Genomic DNA, 19,031 nt, shown 5'->3' with positions numbered 1-19,031 from the left:
TGAGAGGGCACAGCTTTGAAGAAGTGGCAATTTGGCATCTCCTCTCCTCCCTTTCACCCCTCCCCCACTATCTTAGCTATTTGACCTGATTAAACAACTTTGGGATGCTAGCCAGATTCCCGTATGCTAACGAGGCCGCTATTCATGATTTAGTGCGATTTCATCCGCCCGGAGCTGCCCGGCTGCCCAGTGGAAGCCTGGCTTCGCAGAAGTTTCCAAATTTTGTCTGGGGCTTGTCAGTGAGGAGCTCACACTGACTTGAGGCAGCCAGACTCTGAACGCTCGGGCCACACTGGATTATTCAGGAGCAAATTCTTTTCACCTTCTATCTCAGTAGTGAGAGGTGACGCCAGAATCGCGTGTGCTACTCCCGGAAAGAGACTCTGGCAACACCCAGTCTAGGTTCTACAACTTCTGTTTAGTTACTCGCTTTGATAGTAGCAGAAAGCGTTTCCAAAAGTTTTCTTAAACCTCACCTACCCCTAAGCCCAAAGGCCAGAGCGCCAGGTCCCCCTTTGGCTCCCCAGTCGGTCGGAATCTGATCATTTCCGAAGTTTCTGGTGTGTCCGTAGAACAGAAGAGGTGGTAGTGGCGAACCGCGCAGAGTGACCACCGCGCATTACGTAACGAAAAGCTGTGGCTGCGGGAGGGAGCGAGCCTGACATTGAGACATTCCAGGGGGAGGGGAGTTGCTGTCCTGGAGTCGCCAGGAACAGCGGCGGCAGTTCCAAGAAACCGAGAGAGGTAGGTGGCCGAGATAAAGAAAACACGTTGGGAATGAGAATATGAACAAGCCGCAGGACCCAGAGCATTAGCAGAAACGGCAGGACACGTGTAGTAATTTGTTAGACGAAACGGCAGCCTTCCAACTTTTGCATGGGAATAAGGGAATTTGCCCTTTGCGGGATTAAAAATGTAACAGCAAAACTAAAAGCTAATGAATGGGGGTTCGGTGGTTTGTTGGCAATACTTAAATATTTCTGTCCAGGAGCGCAAACTCTCTGCAGTTATTTAGAAAGCAGGGACTCAAACCAAACTAGAATACTCTCCCGTGCGTCTCCACGTTCCCCAATCCGAAAAGGAGCCGCTCGCACGGTACTGCCCCTTTAAGACCTGCTCGCTCTCGGGCTCTACAAAAGGGAGTGACCTCTGGGCTTTGACAGCTCCCCTAATAACTACCACCGTGCAGGCCCCGCCCACCTGGCGACCAGCCGCGCCGATTGGCCGGCGGGCCGGTATCCCGTGCTCTGATTGGCTCGCCGCTTCCCCTGAGCGAACCTTTAGAACTCTGAGACAGACAATATTCTGTTACATTGTAGCAAAATGGCGACTGTCATTCACAACCCCCTGAAAGCGTAAGTAAGACTAAAAAATGTACATATTCCGCGTGGTTTCAATATGAAAAAAAAGGCGCCTTCTGCGTGCCGAGCGCTGCCAATGCACCGCGCTCGCGGGCGCCTGCAGCCGCGGCGGGGCTTCTCGCTTTTCTTTCAGCTCTTACTTCTTCATCTTTTTTTTTTTCCCCCAACGCGCAGAAATGTCAGGAGATGCAATTAACACGAAGAAAATTGTTACAATTGCGTTCTGCTTAATTGGCGGACGGAGAGACGGGGGATACCCGCAGGGGAGCCAGGCGCTCCAGCGCTCTCCAGCTCCGGGGGTCGCGGGCAGCTCGGGGACGGCACGGTCCCCCGAGTGCCCGGCCTGGCCGGGCGGCGAGCGCGGCGCGGGGGGCGGCCGAGCGGGGGGCCGAGCGCCGGGCCGGGGACCGCGCGGGTGCACTTGGCTGAGCCCCGCGCCTCCGGAGCCCGCGGCCCCCGCCCCGCCGCTCAGTCCGCCGGGGCGAGCGGACCGCGGCAGCTCCGGAGTTTGCAGGGCGCTCTCCGCCTTCCGATCGCTCGCGGGGAGTTTGTGCAAACCTTCCGGAGTTGCGAGGACCGCCTGGGGAGCAGCGGGTCCCAGGAGCCCTGGGGCCCAGGTGGTTGCCCGGGGCTTTCCTGCCGGGGCAGCCCCCGGAGCGTGACGGCGCTCCGGGCGGTCGCCGGTGTGTCTGCGCGTGTTTGTGGGCGAATTGGCTGTAGTAAATTAACCACTCGGGTTAACTTGGGGTTGATCTGGAGGCAGGGAAGCTGCAGGTCTCATGAATGGTGTTCTCGCTTCCTCTGGGTGAAAAGCCGAGGCGGGCGGGGACGCAGCTTGGGGCTCTCCGCCCGAGCCCGCGGCGTCTGCTCCGGGCCAGCGCGAGGGGCAGGTGCCTCTGGCCGCCGCCGGGAGACTTTGAGCGGACGCCCGGATCCGGGACGGAGGGGGGCGGGCTGGGCGAGGACTCGCGGGGGCCAGTCCGCGGGTCCGACAGCCAATTCCTGCCTTCCTCCCTTCCTCCTCCTTTTCATCCTGGCGTCCTTCCTTCCTTCCTTCCAGTCGGTGGAACTGTTAAGCCGCCAAGTCCGCTCGCGATCGCGGAGCCGGGGGTGGCTTTGGAGAACGAGCGGCGCTCCAAAGGGGGTGCTCTTGGCGGAGATGATCGCAGAGGGGAGCTCCCTCCAGATCGCGGCGCGGCGTGGGTGGGGGTCTGCGCCCCTGGGGTCAGGACTTCTCGGCTGGGCTGGAAGCCGCGGGCGAGGGGAGGGGGAGGCGCGGATGGGGGGCGTTTCGTGCTGAATTCTCGCGGGCGCATGGCAGGTGCCAACCCAGGTTCTTTCACCTCAGCCCATCCGCGTCCGCATCCCCGGCTCCTCCTGGAGTTGAAAACCAGGTTCGCATCGGGGGGCGGCAGGGGGGTTCCTAATTCGAAGGAACAAGCGGGGAGAATCGGGCGTGTTTGCATTAGCTTATCTCCCATCAGTAGTAAGGAAAAGGGTAGGGATGTCGCAAGTCTCGGAGTTTTTAATATATATATTAAAGCTGCCGTTAAGAGGACATTGGAAGCTGAGGCTGATCAGAGAGCAGCTCCTGGCTCCAGTTCTCGCTCGGAAGCTCGGATACACTGCACTTGAACGCCAGTGTTTCGCCCCAGAAAGAAAATGTTTTATGGCAGAATAAATAGGCGTAACTTCACCGCATCCTCGCTGCCTGTCGCTGCGCTGCCACATCGCTGATGCTGTGAGTTTCTACAGAACCCAAAGCTGATTTTCAGTCCCCTCATTTCCAGCCAAAATCACATAGCCGGGCTGATGCCACCTGGTAAACTCAAGTTAGAGAAATCTATTTCACATGTGCGCCGGGTTTGTTTCCTGCTGGGAAAGCGGTACCTTGTCACCCTGGAGCCCGCTCACGCGCGGGCGGGCGCAATCTCTCTACGCTCCAGGGTTACCCTGCTCGCTCCAGTTTTTGTTTTTGTTTTTTCGGCCGCAGGAAGGTGCGTGTTTGGGGAGGGTGTCTCTGTGTGCGTGTGTGTTTGGGATGGGGAGGGGCTAGAGGTGGGGGAAGGGACGGAGAAGCGGGTTGGTTATTGAAATTAGTTCTGAATTATTATACTTGTACTTTGTATAATTAGAAACAGTTGCGACGCGATGTATTTGTAATTCTGTGTCGCCACACACGCTAGCACACACACAACACAACCCCCCCGCCTGCTTTTTCTAGGTGGGAGTTGAGTGGTCGTTTATAATTAGCGGCTCCTTTTTGCATCTCAAACCCTTTCCCTGGGGGAGAGCGGGTGTAAACAATACCTTCCCCCGCTCTCCACCCCGACCCCCCCTCCCCCCCCAGCCGGGCCTCCTGCACCTTGGACGGTTTTTAAACTCCTAACCCAGGAGCGCACACGTTGTTACTGGGAGACCTACACCACCTGCCTTTATTTTTAAAAAGCAACTTGTTTAATAAAACATCTTATATATTTAATTTGTTTTTAAAAGTTGCTGATCAGGAAACAATACACATATGAATAAATTATGCATGGGATAAATTAGAACAAAGCTCAGAGACGCATCAAGCTCGAGGGATGGGTGGTGGTGTTGGGAGGAGGGAAGCAGGGAGAACGGTTTGGAGAGCTCTGTTTTTATCCTCCTGTGTCCCTCCTGACAATGAAACGGAGCTGAACGACATTAGCATTTTCTCTGTGTGCGTTGGGAGTCTCTCCCTCCCCTCCAAAAAAAAAAAAAAAAAAAAAAAAAGGCCAACGCCACGGTTGCCCCCTGGTTGCACAAAGGTTTCCTTTAGGCTTAGGGGATAAAGTGGTGGTAGGTGATGTGCTGGGAAGAAACAAGCTGAGGTTTTAGGCAACACCTCTGTAGGGCTCTGCCTACCCTGAGTAGGGACCATTTTTCATTATACTAGCTTTTTCCGCGTGGGACACTCTATAATTCAATACCTTAGGTAACTGGATGGCGCAATTTGAATCTCATTGCTTTGGGGTCTTCCTTAGGGCCCCAAGCTCCTGGAGCCACATCTCCTCTCTCAGCAGTTTGGCTTTCTTCCTGCCTGTCTTTGATCTCCCCTCAACTCCCTTTCTTGTTCCTCCTCCTTGTACCCTTCACCCCCTTCCTCTCTGAAGCTGACAGCTTGGCTTCTCTCTCTGTTGTCGCCTTTAACATCTTATTACTGCCCAACAGGGTGTTAGAGGCAGAAACAGGAGCTGCCTGGACTGATCAGATCACAAAGGGGACACGGCAGGTGGCCCCACAACCAAGCAGTCACATCTGGAGAAATAAAATTTAAAAGCATCGATGGTCAGGTACGATGTGTAAATGGGTATTACACATTATTTAATTTAGCAGCTACATTGTCTGAGCCTAGATGTGTGATGAGTCACCCTCAAATCTTACACATACAAGCAAGATAAGGGCTATATGGTGAAGTAAACACATGTAGGTAACATAAATACGGATTTGATAAAGGTCTGTGTATGTCAGTCAAGTAACATAGTTGTATTCTGGTTGATTTCTGCATACCTAGGAAACATAAGTCTTTTAATATAAATTCTAATCTTACTTGATATTCTAATTCGGGTAATCCACCCCCCCCCCCAAATCTGCTATCAACACTTTAAACAACTTACTCTTTTATTAAGTTATCAAAACCCTGGTTTGTATGCACTTAACTGGGAATGTCTGCCACCTTCTGCCAGACTTGATTATGTACATGTGTATCTATTATTATAACTGCCCGCTTAGAAAAGAATTACTGATATTAATTATTCCATATAAACCAACGGAGATTTACCTCAAGTACCTGTTTATAAAGAATGAGACCAGTAAATTATTTTGTCATGCTTATAACTGTGAACATACATGTACATAATTGTATTGAAACTTTCTTTTGTAAGGAATTTCCCTTGCTTGGAAGTATGTGTTTATATGTCCGTTTTATTGTTAAGGACACAACTCTCGGACAGGTACATATGCGTACTCAGCCAAGGTCAAACAGCAGGCGGTGTGTGTGATGGACTGCAAGTCTTCATCTCTTTATGCATTCTCTGATCTGGATACAGTGTAGTCTAATCTAAAGTGGATTTGTGTCTGTGAAAGTTGTGCAATTGTTGCCACTTAGACGCCAGACCTCACTTTTGCTGTGGCACTCAGTTTAGATATCCGAGAGGAGAGGGTGGGGGGACACATTCCTAGTTCTAATCTCCCCTAAGCTCTTTCTGTTGGGGTGGGGGAGTGTGGGTAGGTACTAAGTGGGGAACGTTGGGGTTGAGACTTTGTGAACTTGCTGCCTTTTATGGACATTATTTTAGCCCCTTATGAAAAAGGACCCTCAGACATTTTAAGCCAACAGATGCCTAAGAAGCACCTTCTCCATCTGCTTCTGGTTGCCACTGGAAAAAAGCTCTAAATTCTCCAAACTTCATTAGCACACATTATTTTTCAGCGGGAAGAATGTCTGGTTTTGACGAAATACCCATAAAGGATATTAATTTCTGCCAGAACCCAAGAGGAGTCATTGTCACAGGGTAAGCCTCTGAACATAGCCCAGCCTGTGGACCACCTGGGAGACTTCCAGAGATCGCCAGTGGAGTGGGAGCTGCTCGGATCCATAAGGTGGGCTGGAATTCAGAGGCAACTTAATTAGAGAGTTCTAATCTTCCTCTGTCTTTTTGGAATCATGCAGGTAGCTGGAATCTGGATACATCTGAGAAAGACTATAATGTCTAAAGCTGTTTCAGAGCCATCTGCTCAGATCAATGTACAAAATAAAATGCCACAGTCAGCATGCTTTGTTTTGAGCATGCACCAGAAACAGAATGGAAACTGAGGCTGAGGCTTCAGTTTTTGAAGTGCAGCCATGCTGATTGTAGTGGTTGGGGGCTGGGTCATAAAAAGGCACCAGAATCCAGGCCTGTTTATTATCCCAATCTCTGCAAAGTAACTTTTGTGGTTTTTGAGTGTTCTGAAAGTCACTATAAGACAGAAATGTAGCCAAATGTGGCAAGCCCCTGGCCAAAGAAATACCACAACCAGTGAGAGTTTCTGCCCAGCCATGGTTTTCCAGCAGGAGTCTGTGTAAGCATCACTCTAGCTTTAAATAGCCTTTAAATATGTAGGTATTTAACAAGGAAAGATAAAGAGGGGGTGGGGAGGGGGCGGGTGGTGAGTGGGGTGGGGGTGGGGAGGGGTAGGTGAGTGGATAAAACCACGGTGTGGTCTGGAACTCTGAAAAGATGATTGTTTAACAGCAAAAGAGACTGATATTGTGATCTATTGCAAGTTCCAAAGTTTTCTTTAGTTGTGTGAATGACTGCGGAGAGATGAGGTGTTGTGGTGTTTTTGTAATTTGTTTTTCTTATTGGTCCGGTTACTAGTGTTTCACAGTCTGTCAAACCATATGGATGAATGGAGCTAGCATCATAAAACTGTCACCAAGGAAGGTTTTTGAAGCCTGTGATTTGCATCAGAGTTTTAAAAGCAGTGGTTAGGAGGTGTTGGGGATGGAGTGGGGGTGGGGAGGGGAGAAGAGCAGACTGTGTTGAGAATTTCTGGGTTGTGTGTTTGTGAATAGTAGTAGTGGGGGCCGGGGGTGGTGAGAGAAGGCTTGAGGAGGCTAAGATTTAGGGATTAAATTTGGAAGCAGGGAGGGGCGAGGGGATTATGCTCAGAGCTCCTAATAACGGGGTTCAAATAGCCTACGCTGAGTCCTCCACCACTCAGGCCTTGCTTCTGAGCCTGGGGGCAGTGATGGCCCATATCTAATGCCCCTTTTGCGCCCTCTCCTCCCTCTCCGAATTCAGAGACTGTGGGCATCTCAGGTTGCCGTGAAATGAGTTTTTTGTTGTTGTTGGTATGCACTTCGAAAATCTGCTGTTTGTGTGATCTGCAATTGGTAGCTCCACCAGAAAAGGTTTTCCAGTCCCCAGACTTGCACCTGCCATCAGCGTGGCCCTATCTCAAACTGTCTCGCTTCCAGGTTCGCTTCTCGCCAGTTCATTTCTTGTGTAGCTAAGAGGACTTCAGAGTGATGGAGGAGAAAAAGCTCAGGGAGGAGCTCTGTTCTCAGCCCTCCCGCCAACTAGCTGTGCGATCTTAGACACAGAACTTCTCTGAAACTCATATTCCTTGTCTTTAAGATGAGGGTGATGAAACTTGATTGCCAAAATTCCTTTCAAGTCAAAACTTCGTGGCTCTCACTGTGGTTAACTAGGACAAGGAGGACAGTTAGGGGCCAGAATTCGAATAATTCCTTGGTTTTTTTTTTTTCGACATTTTATTTTATCCTTTTTCTCCCCAAAGCCCCCCGTTACATAGTTGTATATTCTTCGTTGTGGGTCCTTCTAGTTGTGGTATGTGGGACGCTGCCTCAGCGTGGTTTGATGAGCAGTTCCATGTTCCCGCCCAGGATTCAAACCAATGAAACACTGGGCTGCCTGCATCGGAGCACGCGAACTTAACCAGTCGGCCACAGGGCCAGCCCCTAATTCCTTGTTTTTAAAGTATGGCTCTAAAGAGGAGTAATTAATGCTGGGAGGCTGTTGAGTCTTGTCACGTTGTGCTACCACTTGGGGTTCTAACTGAGATGGAACTTCCTCTCCCTTCTCAGAGCCTGAGGATGAGGACCAGGTGGTGGGCCATGTAGAATGTGGGCTTTTCTTCTGATTCTCTCTCTCTCTTTTTTTTTTAAAAAGATTGGCACCTGAGCTAACATCTATTGCCAATCTTCTTTTTCTTTCCTTCTTCTTCTCCCCAAAGCCCCCCAGTACATAGTTGTAGATTTTTAGTGGTGGGTCATTCTAGTTGTGGTATGTGGGACGTGCCTCAGCATGGCCTGATGAGTGGTGCCACGTCCAGGCCCAGTATCCGAACCTGTGCAACCCTGGGCTGCCGAAGTGGACCATGTGAACCCAACCACTTGGCCACGGGGCCTGCCCCCTGATTCTCCCTTTTGAATTCTTTCCTTTTCTTTAGCTCTCCAACCAGAGGATGGAGAGAGGAAAGAGCAGTGGGAAGACTAATTGGCCTATTGCTGTTTAGAAGCATTCTGGTAAACTTTCTGGTTGTGGAAAAGACTGGAATTGCTGAGAACATCTGTCTTTTTCTTCCTCTTTTCTTTATGTGGAGGGAGAATCGGAACCAAACAAAAGATTTTGCTCCCCTGGATTTCACTTATCCACAATCTCCCTGGACCTGCCCTCTTCTCCACCGCGGCACCCATCCCAATGAAAGTGGAAATAAACTGCTCATTTAGCTTCCATGTGGGCCACTGCAGAGGCCTGGCTGTTCAGCAAGCTAAAGTAGCTGGACCTGTACTGATGTCTCACTGAGCTGCCTCTAGTGTACCCCGTGTTACTGCTGAGAAAACGGAGGTGCCCAGCAGACCCACAGGCTGGCCATACCCATGCGGGTATTAGCAGTCTCTAAATTGGAATTCACTGCCTCTTCTTCAGTGACATGCCTGCAGCACAGCCCAGATGCCTCTGGGGGCATTATTATCAGGTTTTCCTTTGGTTGAAAGCTCCCTTTGCAGTTTTCTACAAGCCTAAAGAAGGAAGAGGGGATTACAAAACCCATCAGAGAATTCACAGAAGCCTAAATTGTGAGATTTAGGCAAAATGGGGGTGGGGTGGGGAGGACAGCCTGAACTCCAGCAGACAGGGAAATTCCTTAATTTCTTTTTCTAGTTGTGGTAATATATACATAACATGTATATGTAACATTTATCACATGTAAATGTACCATTTTAATGATTTTTAAGTGTACAGTTCAGTGGCACTGAGTACATTCATAATGTTGTGCAACCATCCATACTATCCATCTCTGGAATTTTTTTTGTTATCCCAAAAAGGAACTCTATACCCATTAAATAACTCCCCATTCCCCAACTCCAGTCCCTGGTACCCATCATTTTCCTTTCTGACTGTATGAATTTGTCTATTCTAAGTAGCTCATATAAGTGGAATCATACACTATTTGTCCTTTTGTGACTAGTTTATTTTGTTTAGCATAATATTCCCAAGGTTCATCTATGTTATAGGATGTGTCAGAATTTCCTTCCTTTTTATGGCTGAATAATATTCCATTATATGTATATGCCACACTTTGTTTATCCGTTCATCCATTGATAGACACTTCCATTGCTTCTGCCTTTTGGCTATTGTGAATAATGCGGTTATGAACAGGGCATAAGTAGCTGTTTGAGTCCCTGCTTTCAATTCTTTTGGGTATCTGCCTAGATTCCCTTCATTTTCAGACTTTAAAATTCAGGGACTACATTTCTAGATAGTATGGGCAACCCCCACCTTATAAACTTACAGAAAACTACTGATCATATCAGTATCATAGAATTCAGCCTCTTTATCCCCCCTTCCCTGTAGGAATACAATTATTTTTTGGGGTAAATGCCAGGAACCCAGACTCACTTCTCTCATCCCCAGCCACAAGGATTGCCTTCCCCATATCCCCCCTCCCCTTGAGGACAAGGACTCCACGTGGGGTCAGGGTTTGGGTTTGGGGAGGCCCCAGGAGTGCAGGAGGAGTCATTACCTGGTGAGTCTTGGAGGGAGGGTTTCCTGGGCTGAGTGGAGGCAACAGGGGGTCGAGGGAGCACCTTGGATGACAGGTAGCTTGGAAGTCAAGAGTTGGTAGATCGGGCCTATCTTTGCATAGGGTGAGAAGAGCTCTGTCTCCTTTCTCCTCTCTTCCCTGCACCCAGGCCTGCTTACCCCTCAAGGGGCCCAAAAGATATAGTGGATGTGAAAACATTTCAGAAGGTGTCAACTAAAAATGTGAGGTGTTACTAGGAGAACTACAAAGTTTCCTGGAGCTGCCTGAGGCTTCCTCAGAGTCAACAATATCTCATGTATTCAACATTACTATATTCAAACGAAAATAAAGGCAATGATTCTGGCGTTGTTTCCTAGGAAATGCAAAGCCCACTCATCCAGCTGTGTGTAAATAGCCCTGGGATCTCAGTGGGATTTTCCCGTAGTCTGGGTTTGAAATAGGTGAGAATAAGAGCTCAGGGGAAGGCCTCGTTTCATTTCCCATTGTTGGCCCTGGGCTGAGTCCACCCTCAAAGTCAGAGGAGGCAGGAGCTGGCGGGCAGAGGGGAGCACTTTCCTGGAACTTGGGCTTCAGTCATCATCCAGTCTCTGACTCCGCCTCCTATCAAGAAGACTCCATAAGAGAGAGAGAGAGAGAGAGAGATCGAGAGAGAGAGAGAGAGAGAGAGAAGAGGTGAAAGCCAGGGCTGGAGCTTAAACCTGCTAATGAACAAGGAGGGGATGCTGTTGACACAGGAAATCAGCGGCAAGGATTGATTCTTTATACAAAAGTAGACTATGGAGAGCACTGTGGCAGAGTCAGATCTGAAATCTCATAGCCACGTCCTGGTTGCCAGCCATGGGAATGCTTCAGATTCAGGCTTGCTGCGAAAACTACAACATTCCTTTACTTTATAAAAGCAAATTAAGTGAAAACGTCACCCCGCCTGCCATTATCCTCCACTAAGGACTCTTGTGTGTGTCTTTGCTGCCAGTCGAGCTCAATGAGAACTGTCTCGCCCTCTTCAGAGCTTTCTTCATCCTATCTGGGCCAGCACTGATTGCCAGCCTGTCCCTCAGAACTGAGCAGCCTAGTAACCTTCCTTCCTGCATGTGGGAGTGTCCACTCCAAGGAAGGCCTCCAGTCTGTCTGTTTCTCCTTCCAGACCCCTGTTCTTTGCGGGGCAAGGTAAGCCCTTGTAAACCAGGAGGCTGACTGCTCCCCTAGGCTTCTCCTGGGGAAACCACTGTGGTTGGGGGTGGGAGGCGGGGGAAGGGGAGGCAATGTGGTGCTGGGGCTGGGGGGAGGGCACGGTGGATGGGGTAGTGGGAGTGGAGAGAATATATTCTCTCCTGCTAATTATTTTCCCCGAGGACTTAGCCAATGCAGAACCATCTATTATCGTGGGAGCGCTCTATGGTGGTTCTGCCTGTGATGAATGCTAAGTGGAAACAAGCAAGAAAAATTAACAGGCGGCTGCTTCTGTCCACCTAATTAAAATGCATATCCAAATGCATAATTCCTTATGTTTCCCCATGCACACACTCCCCTTCCAATCCCAATTCTATGGAGGAGAAAAAAACACTTTCCCCCAATCATTTCTCTTGATTATATTTCCATCTCTTAGAACTGGAGGGATCCCTTAGAATAGAGAAGAAATAGAAGTTTTAGTATAACACTTCTAAAATTACTAGTTTTTTTTTTTTTTTTTACTGACATTGGGCCCGAATATTCTGAGCTGTTTTTTGTTTGAAAAGAAAAACAAAAACTTTATCTGACTGCCGAAAAAAGGGGGAAGGGAGGAAGTAGGGAAAGAAAAGGGGGGCGGGGGAGAAAGCAAGCAAGGAAAAGAAAAGTTCCCACCATTTCTGCTGACCTTTTAGTTTTGTGCTAAAAGTCTGGCTGGGATAAGCAGCGAGAATTTTGAAGGTCTTTCTTTCTCCTCTTCCTCTTTGTGCCTTTCCCTGACTTTGCACCACCTCCCTCAGCCCCCAAGATGAGCATAACCCAGGGGTTTGTAGAGCGATCTGAGAAGATGCATCTACCCGGGCAAGATCAGGTAGAGAGAAAAAACCAAAAGCCTCTGCATTTGGGGCAAGATCAGAGATGCTGACATCACAGTCCCCAAGATATTTTGAACGAAACAAACAAGACCTCTTCATCCTGATCTTCCTTCCTCTTCGTTCACTGATTATTTTCTCCCCCTCGGAAGAACAACTTTATTCAGTGGTCATCAAATATTTAATAAAACACAAAACTTAAGTCATGGTGTTCCATTTGACGTCACTGCCATCTCTGCGGTGCCCCCCTCCCTGGCCAGCCCCGCCTCCTGAAGCCCCTGGACTGCCCTCCACACAGCCCCAGCTGTTGATTTATCAGGGCCGGCTGGCTCAGCAGTGCATGGAGATTGCTTTTAATTAACTCTCTTCATTTTTCCCAATCTTCAGGGAGCAGCAGCCCTTTAATGATTTTAATATTTTATCTGGATTTATATCCGCCTTATTTGTTGTTGTTTGACTTAAGCATTTGTTCTTCCTGAATCGCTTCCAGACTGATCTATTTATTTGCCCTTTCTCCCCTGGTCCCCAAGACTTTTCAGCAGAAGAGGTGATGGGTTCCAAAGAAGGCCCAAGCTTTCTACCATCTGCGCAGGGAGAGACTCCACTCACTGCTGGCTGGTGCAATGGTTTGTCTTAGGAATCCCAGTCTCACCTGATTCTTAGCTGAAGGAGTTTCTAAGCTTTTCATTAAAAAAAAAAGATCTGGATTTTAGAGGGTTAGAGCTCTTTGCCTCTTTTGTGCTTGCTGCCTCTGGAAGGGAGCGAGTCGCCTGGGAGAGTTGGAGAAAAACTGCTCCCTGGGTTACCAGTTAGCTGTGTCTGGGGTCTGTCATCTTGCCCACATAGGTCAGTGGAGCTGTTGCAGGAATGGTGACTTTGGGGGCAGAGCTGGACGCAGGTGAAGTCAAATCTTTGTGCCACTTTATGCATCTTTAGATATGGCTAGGATCTGCTCAGGAACTGCTTGGAAGAGTAATTGCAGTGCAAAGAAAATAAGTCGGGTGCTGTAGACCGCTGTTAGGGATGTGCCGATGGAGTAACTTGCAGGGCTCAGGCGTTGGTTTACCACAACGTGATAGTGGTTTTGGTAATTAGGTCTTTGGAGCAGAAACCTGTGAGGAAAGGCTTACCTGTTAACAGTTTGAAAGAGGATGTGCAGGGCACCAGCTGCCTTCTCTCCCTGAGGCTGCCTTCTCCCTCAACCGTCAGTGCCCTGTTCCTGTGCCTGCTCCCTAGGGTGGGAAACCCACCGCCATCCTCACCCTTCCTGGCTTCCCCTTCCTGCCTCCTTTGGGCTGCAAAGTCTACTCCTCCCCCCAACAGCTCTAGAGAGCCCTGGCAGACAGACTTACATGGGGGCTGGTTTTCAGAACCAGCTTGTCCAGAAAATGCCCTTTTGGCATCTTGGTTTGGTGATGTGTCTTCAGGGTTACCTGTTGCTTGGCAACTGCCAACTACAGTTTGAGCCTGATGCAGGGATTGCAGTGGATTGCCCTGGGTGACTCGTAGCCACATTTAGGGACTTGGATTTGCAATCCTGGCTCTGGGAACATGAGGTTGGGAAGATATTCTTCCATGCGCCTTTATGGAAAGAAGTACTGTCTTTTAAAGTCTAGCCCCATGCATGGCACACAGTCAGTACACACAAATGTTTGTTTTGGTGATGAAAATGGAGATTTCTCCTCATCTCCTGGCATTCATCCTTTAGCTGTGCTAGTTCTGAAAACCTACGATATGTCAGGTACTAGGCTATACGCGAGCTACAGAGACCAAAACCATGGCTTCTACACCCCGGTCTAGTGTTCAGGCCACTCAATGTCCTGCTGAGTGTTTCTTCTTTACCTACCTTGATAATTGCAGACGCTTTTGAGAATCCTATGAAAGTTGGGGATCGTCCCCCCAGGAAAAATTCATATAGGTGTGAACATCTGCGGATGATTTTAAGGGGTTCACAGACCTTGAGGAGCCCAACACTGGATGCCCTAGAGGTCCTTGGACTCCAGGTTAAGAACTTTAGAATGAGAGATGTGGGTAACTTGTTATCCTGAAAGGATGCTTCTGTTTCCCTGCTCAGAGAGCCAGCGCCCCTTATACTCCCCCTGCAGTCACACTAAACGGCTTGAGGCTCCTCCAGCCCCATCTTCTCCCAGATGTGCTTGGTGAACATCTACCTGCTCATCTCCCAGATGCTTCAAAGTCCCCTCTTCCCCAATAAAGCCCTTGCTGACCCTCGGTTAGAATTGGCCACATCTGCCCTTGGTCCCAAGCATACTCTTCTCTCTCAGCCACTGAAACACTTAACTCTGGTTAGTTAGAACATAAGGCCCTGGAAGGCTGGGACAGAGGCTGCCTTTGCTTTTCTATCCCTAGGATTTAGCATAGCAGGTGTTTAATAAACATGTGTGCAATAACTGAGCAAATGAAGCCAGCAGGCAGGCACGCCGCTCTTCCTGCTGAATTTGCCTCTAGCCCTTTGGAGTTGACCTGTTTCTTATCCTCTCCCTTGACTGCAGGAGTTTGGAAAAGGCAGCGGAATTCCTTCCCTGAATTCTTCAATTTCAGGAGTTGGAAAACAGGCCCGAGCTCGGCCTTGCCTGTGTGTAGCATGTGCAGCTGCGATGAATGTCAGTGGCATTATTCTAGCCCCTTGTTTCTTTACCACTTCATCCTGGTAGATCTAAAAAGCTTGGTTTTCCTCCTTTGGTCTTGGGAAGTAAAGACAAGTCTTTTTGCTTCGCTTTCTTTCAGGGACTAAGTAACCTGGGGCTTGTGAAGAGCCACTGAGAAATCAACCACATTTTTATTGAGTGCCTACTACGTGCTCAGCTGTGTGTGGGATTTCCATTAGTCTTATTTATACCCGAGGATTTTTGGAGATTTTTAAGATGGAGGAGACCAGAAGGTGAGAGCACTATAGTGGTTTAACCCAAGGCTGGGATCTGGTGAGAGGCTACTGACCTACGGAGATGACGGTAGACCCATCAGGGTTTCCAGAAACATATTCTTTGAGAGGAGGCCTTTTGTATATTTTCAAAGTACCCATAGAGAGTTATATCTTCCCCTATGACTCAGTGTCCCAACCATGTTCGACGCAGACAAATTCACTTAACTATGAAACAAAAAATGATGTCCGGGGGGATCATGTGAGGTCCTTTACTTCTCAAACTGAGAGAGAGAAAAATATCTATCACCGTAACTTTTGTATGTTCTCTAACCACTTTCCCACCCTCCGCATCATTCGGTGTTGGGGCTGTTTGGAAGAAGGTACCTGGTTCTGGGTCAGGAGGAGGATGAAGGCCTGAGGTGGAGATGGGCAACCTGAGTTGTTTTCATTCAGATTCTGGTCCGCTAGACATCCTTCAACATGGAAAGCCAGGGCAAATGCTGATGGTGCACAAAATGTAGGTTGTGGGAGCAGAGTTGTACAAAAATGTTTGTCAACTCAGAAAGGTCATACAGCGCCAGCCCTTACTCTCGAAGGTAACTCTCCCTCAGTCCCCAAGTGTGGCCCTTCGGTACCGAGGGTGCACACGGGGCTGTCCGGTTCCCAGTGTTCATTTCCTTTCTGGGCAGCCGTCCCAGTATGACAGATACTTATGCATATTCTGTCCTCATTTTATCTAATTACACACATCTCTGGGGGATGGGAAACAGGTTTGGATCATTCAATTTTAGGTCAGTTATGCACAGGATAGCTGAGATGAACACCGATCTAGAGTTCTGCAAAATTTGGAAAGTTCTCATAGTTCCCTGGTCCAGAGCACACCAGGGGGCATCCCAGGGGCTGGGGGTCCCACTGAGCACGGGGGAGGGATGGAGCCTGACTGATTCGTGAGTCTGAATGGAAGAAACTTTCTGAGACCCAGGTAGCTCTTGCTATTCTTGGAGCAATAGGATTCTTGTTTTATTATTTGATGATCTGCCAAATTGAGAAGACCCAATAATATAGGTCCCTCTGATGGCGATCATTTGTTCTTACCCATTACCTGCCTGGACTGTGCGCAGGTTCCTGAGAAATAGGGAACAAAAGAAGCGCCGATCGATGGCGTGATCTTTATTATTGCGCAGTGTTGTCCTGAGTTCCTGTCTCCTTTGCTGCCCAGATGACCTGGTCTGGACGCTGTGAAAGCCCTGAAACAGCCCCGCCTTCCTCCAAGACCCGGACCGGCAGCCTCGCGCAGTCCAACTTCCTGACATCTCTCCTCCAGGCTTTGCTGTAGCTTTTCAAATCCCCAGGAAGGAAAAGCCCACTGGTTACCCTTTTGTTTTTCTTTTGCTTTCTGCTGCTGCTTTCATTTCTTGACTCAGACCTAAGCCTCTCCAATGCTCTCCAAGCCCTAGATAGAGGAATAATCCACTTAATGCTTAATAGCAAGGTTTGTACCTCTGGTCTAGGTTTCCTTCTGACCTCTCATCCCTTCGTCCATGCCCCTTGACATCTTTCTCCTTCCCCCACACATCCACTTTGATTAAAAAGCCCGGAAGGGGCAGGTGGGAAGGAGTGCGTGGAGGAAGCAAATAGATCCATTCAGCTGCGTGGGAATGGGGTGGTCCCCGAAGAGAAGGTAGAATGGGAAATCGCCTGGGGCCAGGTTGGTCTGAGTGGAGCCCCAGTTTCACAGGCAGTTCTTGGGAAGTACTTGAACACCTCGGAGGCCAAAAGAAAGGCTGTAAGGGGAGGTTGGGGGTTGTTATCTCATGTCCCCAGGAAGAGAGGACTGTCCACTTTCAAAGACTTCTCTCACTAAGTTTGAGCTGAATCCTGGGTCCTTGGTTTCCTTAGTTATGTGTTCAGGGTCCTTTCCAGGGCACCTGCCAGAGGGAGTGAGGTGACGGGGACGCACTGGGGGCCTGTCCTGGTCTGAGCCATTTTCATCCCAGGTACAGGACAGCCCTGGCCGGTCACATGATCAGATTTGCTAAATAGAGCAGGATTGTAGGGTAAAACCCATGCCAATGGTGGATCTAAAGGTCTTTCCTCCTCCTGTGCTTTAATCACCACCTGCTTTCTTTAACAACAAAAACCAATAAATGGTGTACGTGAAATATACAAATCCTACCCAGAGGGGAAAAAGTAGATGCTGACCCTCGCGGCTGGCTCAAAGCCTGGCACCCCCAGGATTAGTTTCCTGGTTCAAATGCGGGGAGCGAGGCTGCGGGTCTCTAAGAATGCTTCCTCCCAGTTTGTTCTGAAGGTGGTGCTTCCCCACTCCCACCCAGGCACACGCACCCCTCACACCCACTCAAGCTGTCCACCTGCATGTCGCCCCCTCCTGCAGGAGGGCCCAGGACCCAGGGCGCTGGCTTACAGGGGGAGGCTGGATGTCACACCAGGCTTCAGGGTCCCTTGGAGCCTTGCACTGTGAAAGCTCAGACACTTCATCCCAGGGGCAGGGGTGTGGTGAGCTGTGGCTATTCGGCCCAGAGATGGGGTGCAGGCTCGAGCTGGAGAGTCTGGGTTCAGATCCAAGCCCTGTGACCTGGGGCAGGATTCCCAACCCCTCTGTGCCTCAGTTTCCTCAGCTGTAGAGTGGGAATGATAGTTTCTGCCCTTAGAGGGTTATCGGAAGAATTAAATAGGTTAATGTGGATCACGTGCTTGGAAGGGTTGGGCCTTATTTCCCTCTTAATAGATGTTCATAGTGACCGTTTTCCTATCTGTAAAATGGAAAGACATACTACCTGATTTTTTCCCCACATTTGGCATCTTAAGGAAAGTGAGATCATAAGTAGGAGAAGCTCTGATTTTCTTAGAAGAAAGATGTTCTAGAACTCTATAGCATTATTGTATTAATTTATTTTTTTTAGTCTTAGCATAAATGTGCTAGAAGAGACTTTGAGAAAGGTTTCTCTATGGGATGCTGTGTCCAGGAGTTCAGATTATTGCATGCTACTTCATTGGTGCCGACATTTGGTCTTTCTAAGAAAGAACAAGAATTTTACAGGTGTGGAAACACAACATATGCAGGTGACCTGACTCTGTGACGAGATTAAACTCCTGGCTCGTGCTTCCACTCACAGCTGCCTCTTCCAGGGGTGAAGTGAGTGGTTCCTGCTCGGATCCTCGGCTCTTTCCACAGCTAAGAAAGGGCTGGAAAGGCCTTCAGACCAAAGCTGGTGGGGGTTGAGAGTTGGTTTGTGCGTTTGTCTCCCAATTTGGTCCAGCACACCTTTGTCAGGGTGGCGGGTAATGGGCCGGCACTCCTCGTTCCCCCGTGGCCCTCTTGTCCTGGTGGGTGTGCATGCATGCGTTCCCAGCACACGCTTTGGGTAGGCAGCGATCTGCACTTGACAAGCTGGCATTCCAAACTCCAGATCTTCCAAACACCAGACCCCTATGTTATTTTTAACTGTCCAAAGTTTTTTCCACGTGGTGTAATTGATGGGACTCCATAGCCTAGTCAGAGAACCTAAACTTTGGCTTGTTTTGCATCCCTTGAATGGGCATGTGTCTGATGACCCAGCAGAAAAACAGCCTGTTTTCTGAATTGACTGTTCTAAATCTTCCCACCCGCCCTACCCCCCACTCCTCTCTGGGGAAAAGAAGCCAGCACAAAGATAACTCGAGCCCGCTCGTTTCTGTGGCTCCAGATAGGAGGGAGGAAGATCATTTCTGTCTGCGACCTTCTCCCCGCTCCCTCTCTCAGTCCCGATAGTGAGGGACAAAGCTACATTTTCAGACAGATAACAGGAAGGGCATTGAGGAGGTGGCACTCAATCTCTCTGGGCCTCTTTTTCAGCCCCCACATTCCCCAAAGGATAAGTCACATTGTCCTCTGGGGACAGCGTCGGGCAGATGCTCTTATATAAGAGAACCTGAGATCTTGTGGTGTCCAGTGACCACCATCCTTGTGGAAATCGAGAAGATGCTCAGGTACCCGTGTCCAGGAGAAAGAGCGCCACTTCACGCTGGCCTGTCATTTGAACCATGAATTTCTCCAGTTCGTGTCTCATTTCTCTTCTTCATTCACGTGTCTCCCCAGACCACAGTGCACTTAGCATTTATCTTATATTAGTTGAGCATATACAATGTACCAGCTACTACAGCCCTGGG

At 49.1% G+C, this 19,031-nt stretch overlaps 1 protein-coding gene across 4 annotated transcripts in view; it reads left to right on the top strand.

Moving 5' to 3' along the window:
- The first annotated feature begins 1,270 nt into the window (after positions 1-1,270).
- DPF3 (double PHD fingers 3) overlaps positions 1,271-19,031 on the top strand; it is a 243,197-nt gene continuing 225,436 nt past the window's right edge. For all 4 annotated transcript variants that reach the window (XR_011532874.1, XR_011532873.1, XM_008523767.2 and 1 more), the window contains exon 1: positions 1,271-1,355. Coding sequence is in view for 2 of the 4 variants with exons in the window: in XM_008523767.2 (XP_008521989.1) it covers positions 1,324-1,355 (32 nt within the window). In the remaining 2 variants the exon portion in view is untranslated. The remainder of the gene's footprint in view (positions 1,356-19,031) is intronic.

The sequence above is a fragment of the Equus przewalskii genome, chromosome 25 (assembly GCF_037783145.1).
Source record: "Equus przewalskii isolate Varuska chromosome 25, EquPr2, whole genome shotgun sequence".
NCBI lineage: Eukaryota > Metazoa > Chordata > Mammalia > Perissodactyla > Equidae > Equus > Equus przewalskii.
Note: the sequence above shows the minus strand (reverse complement) of the source record. Positions and strands in the feature narration are given on the sequence as shown.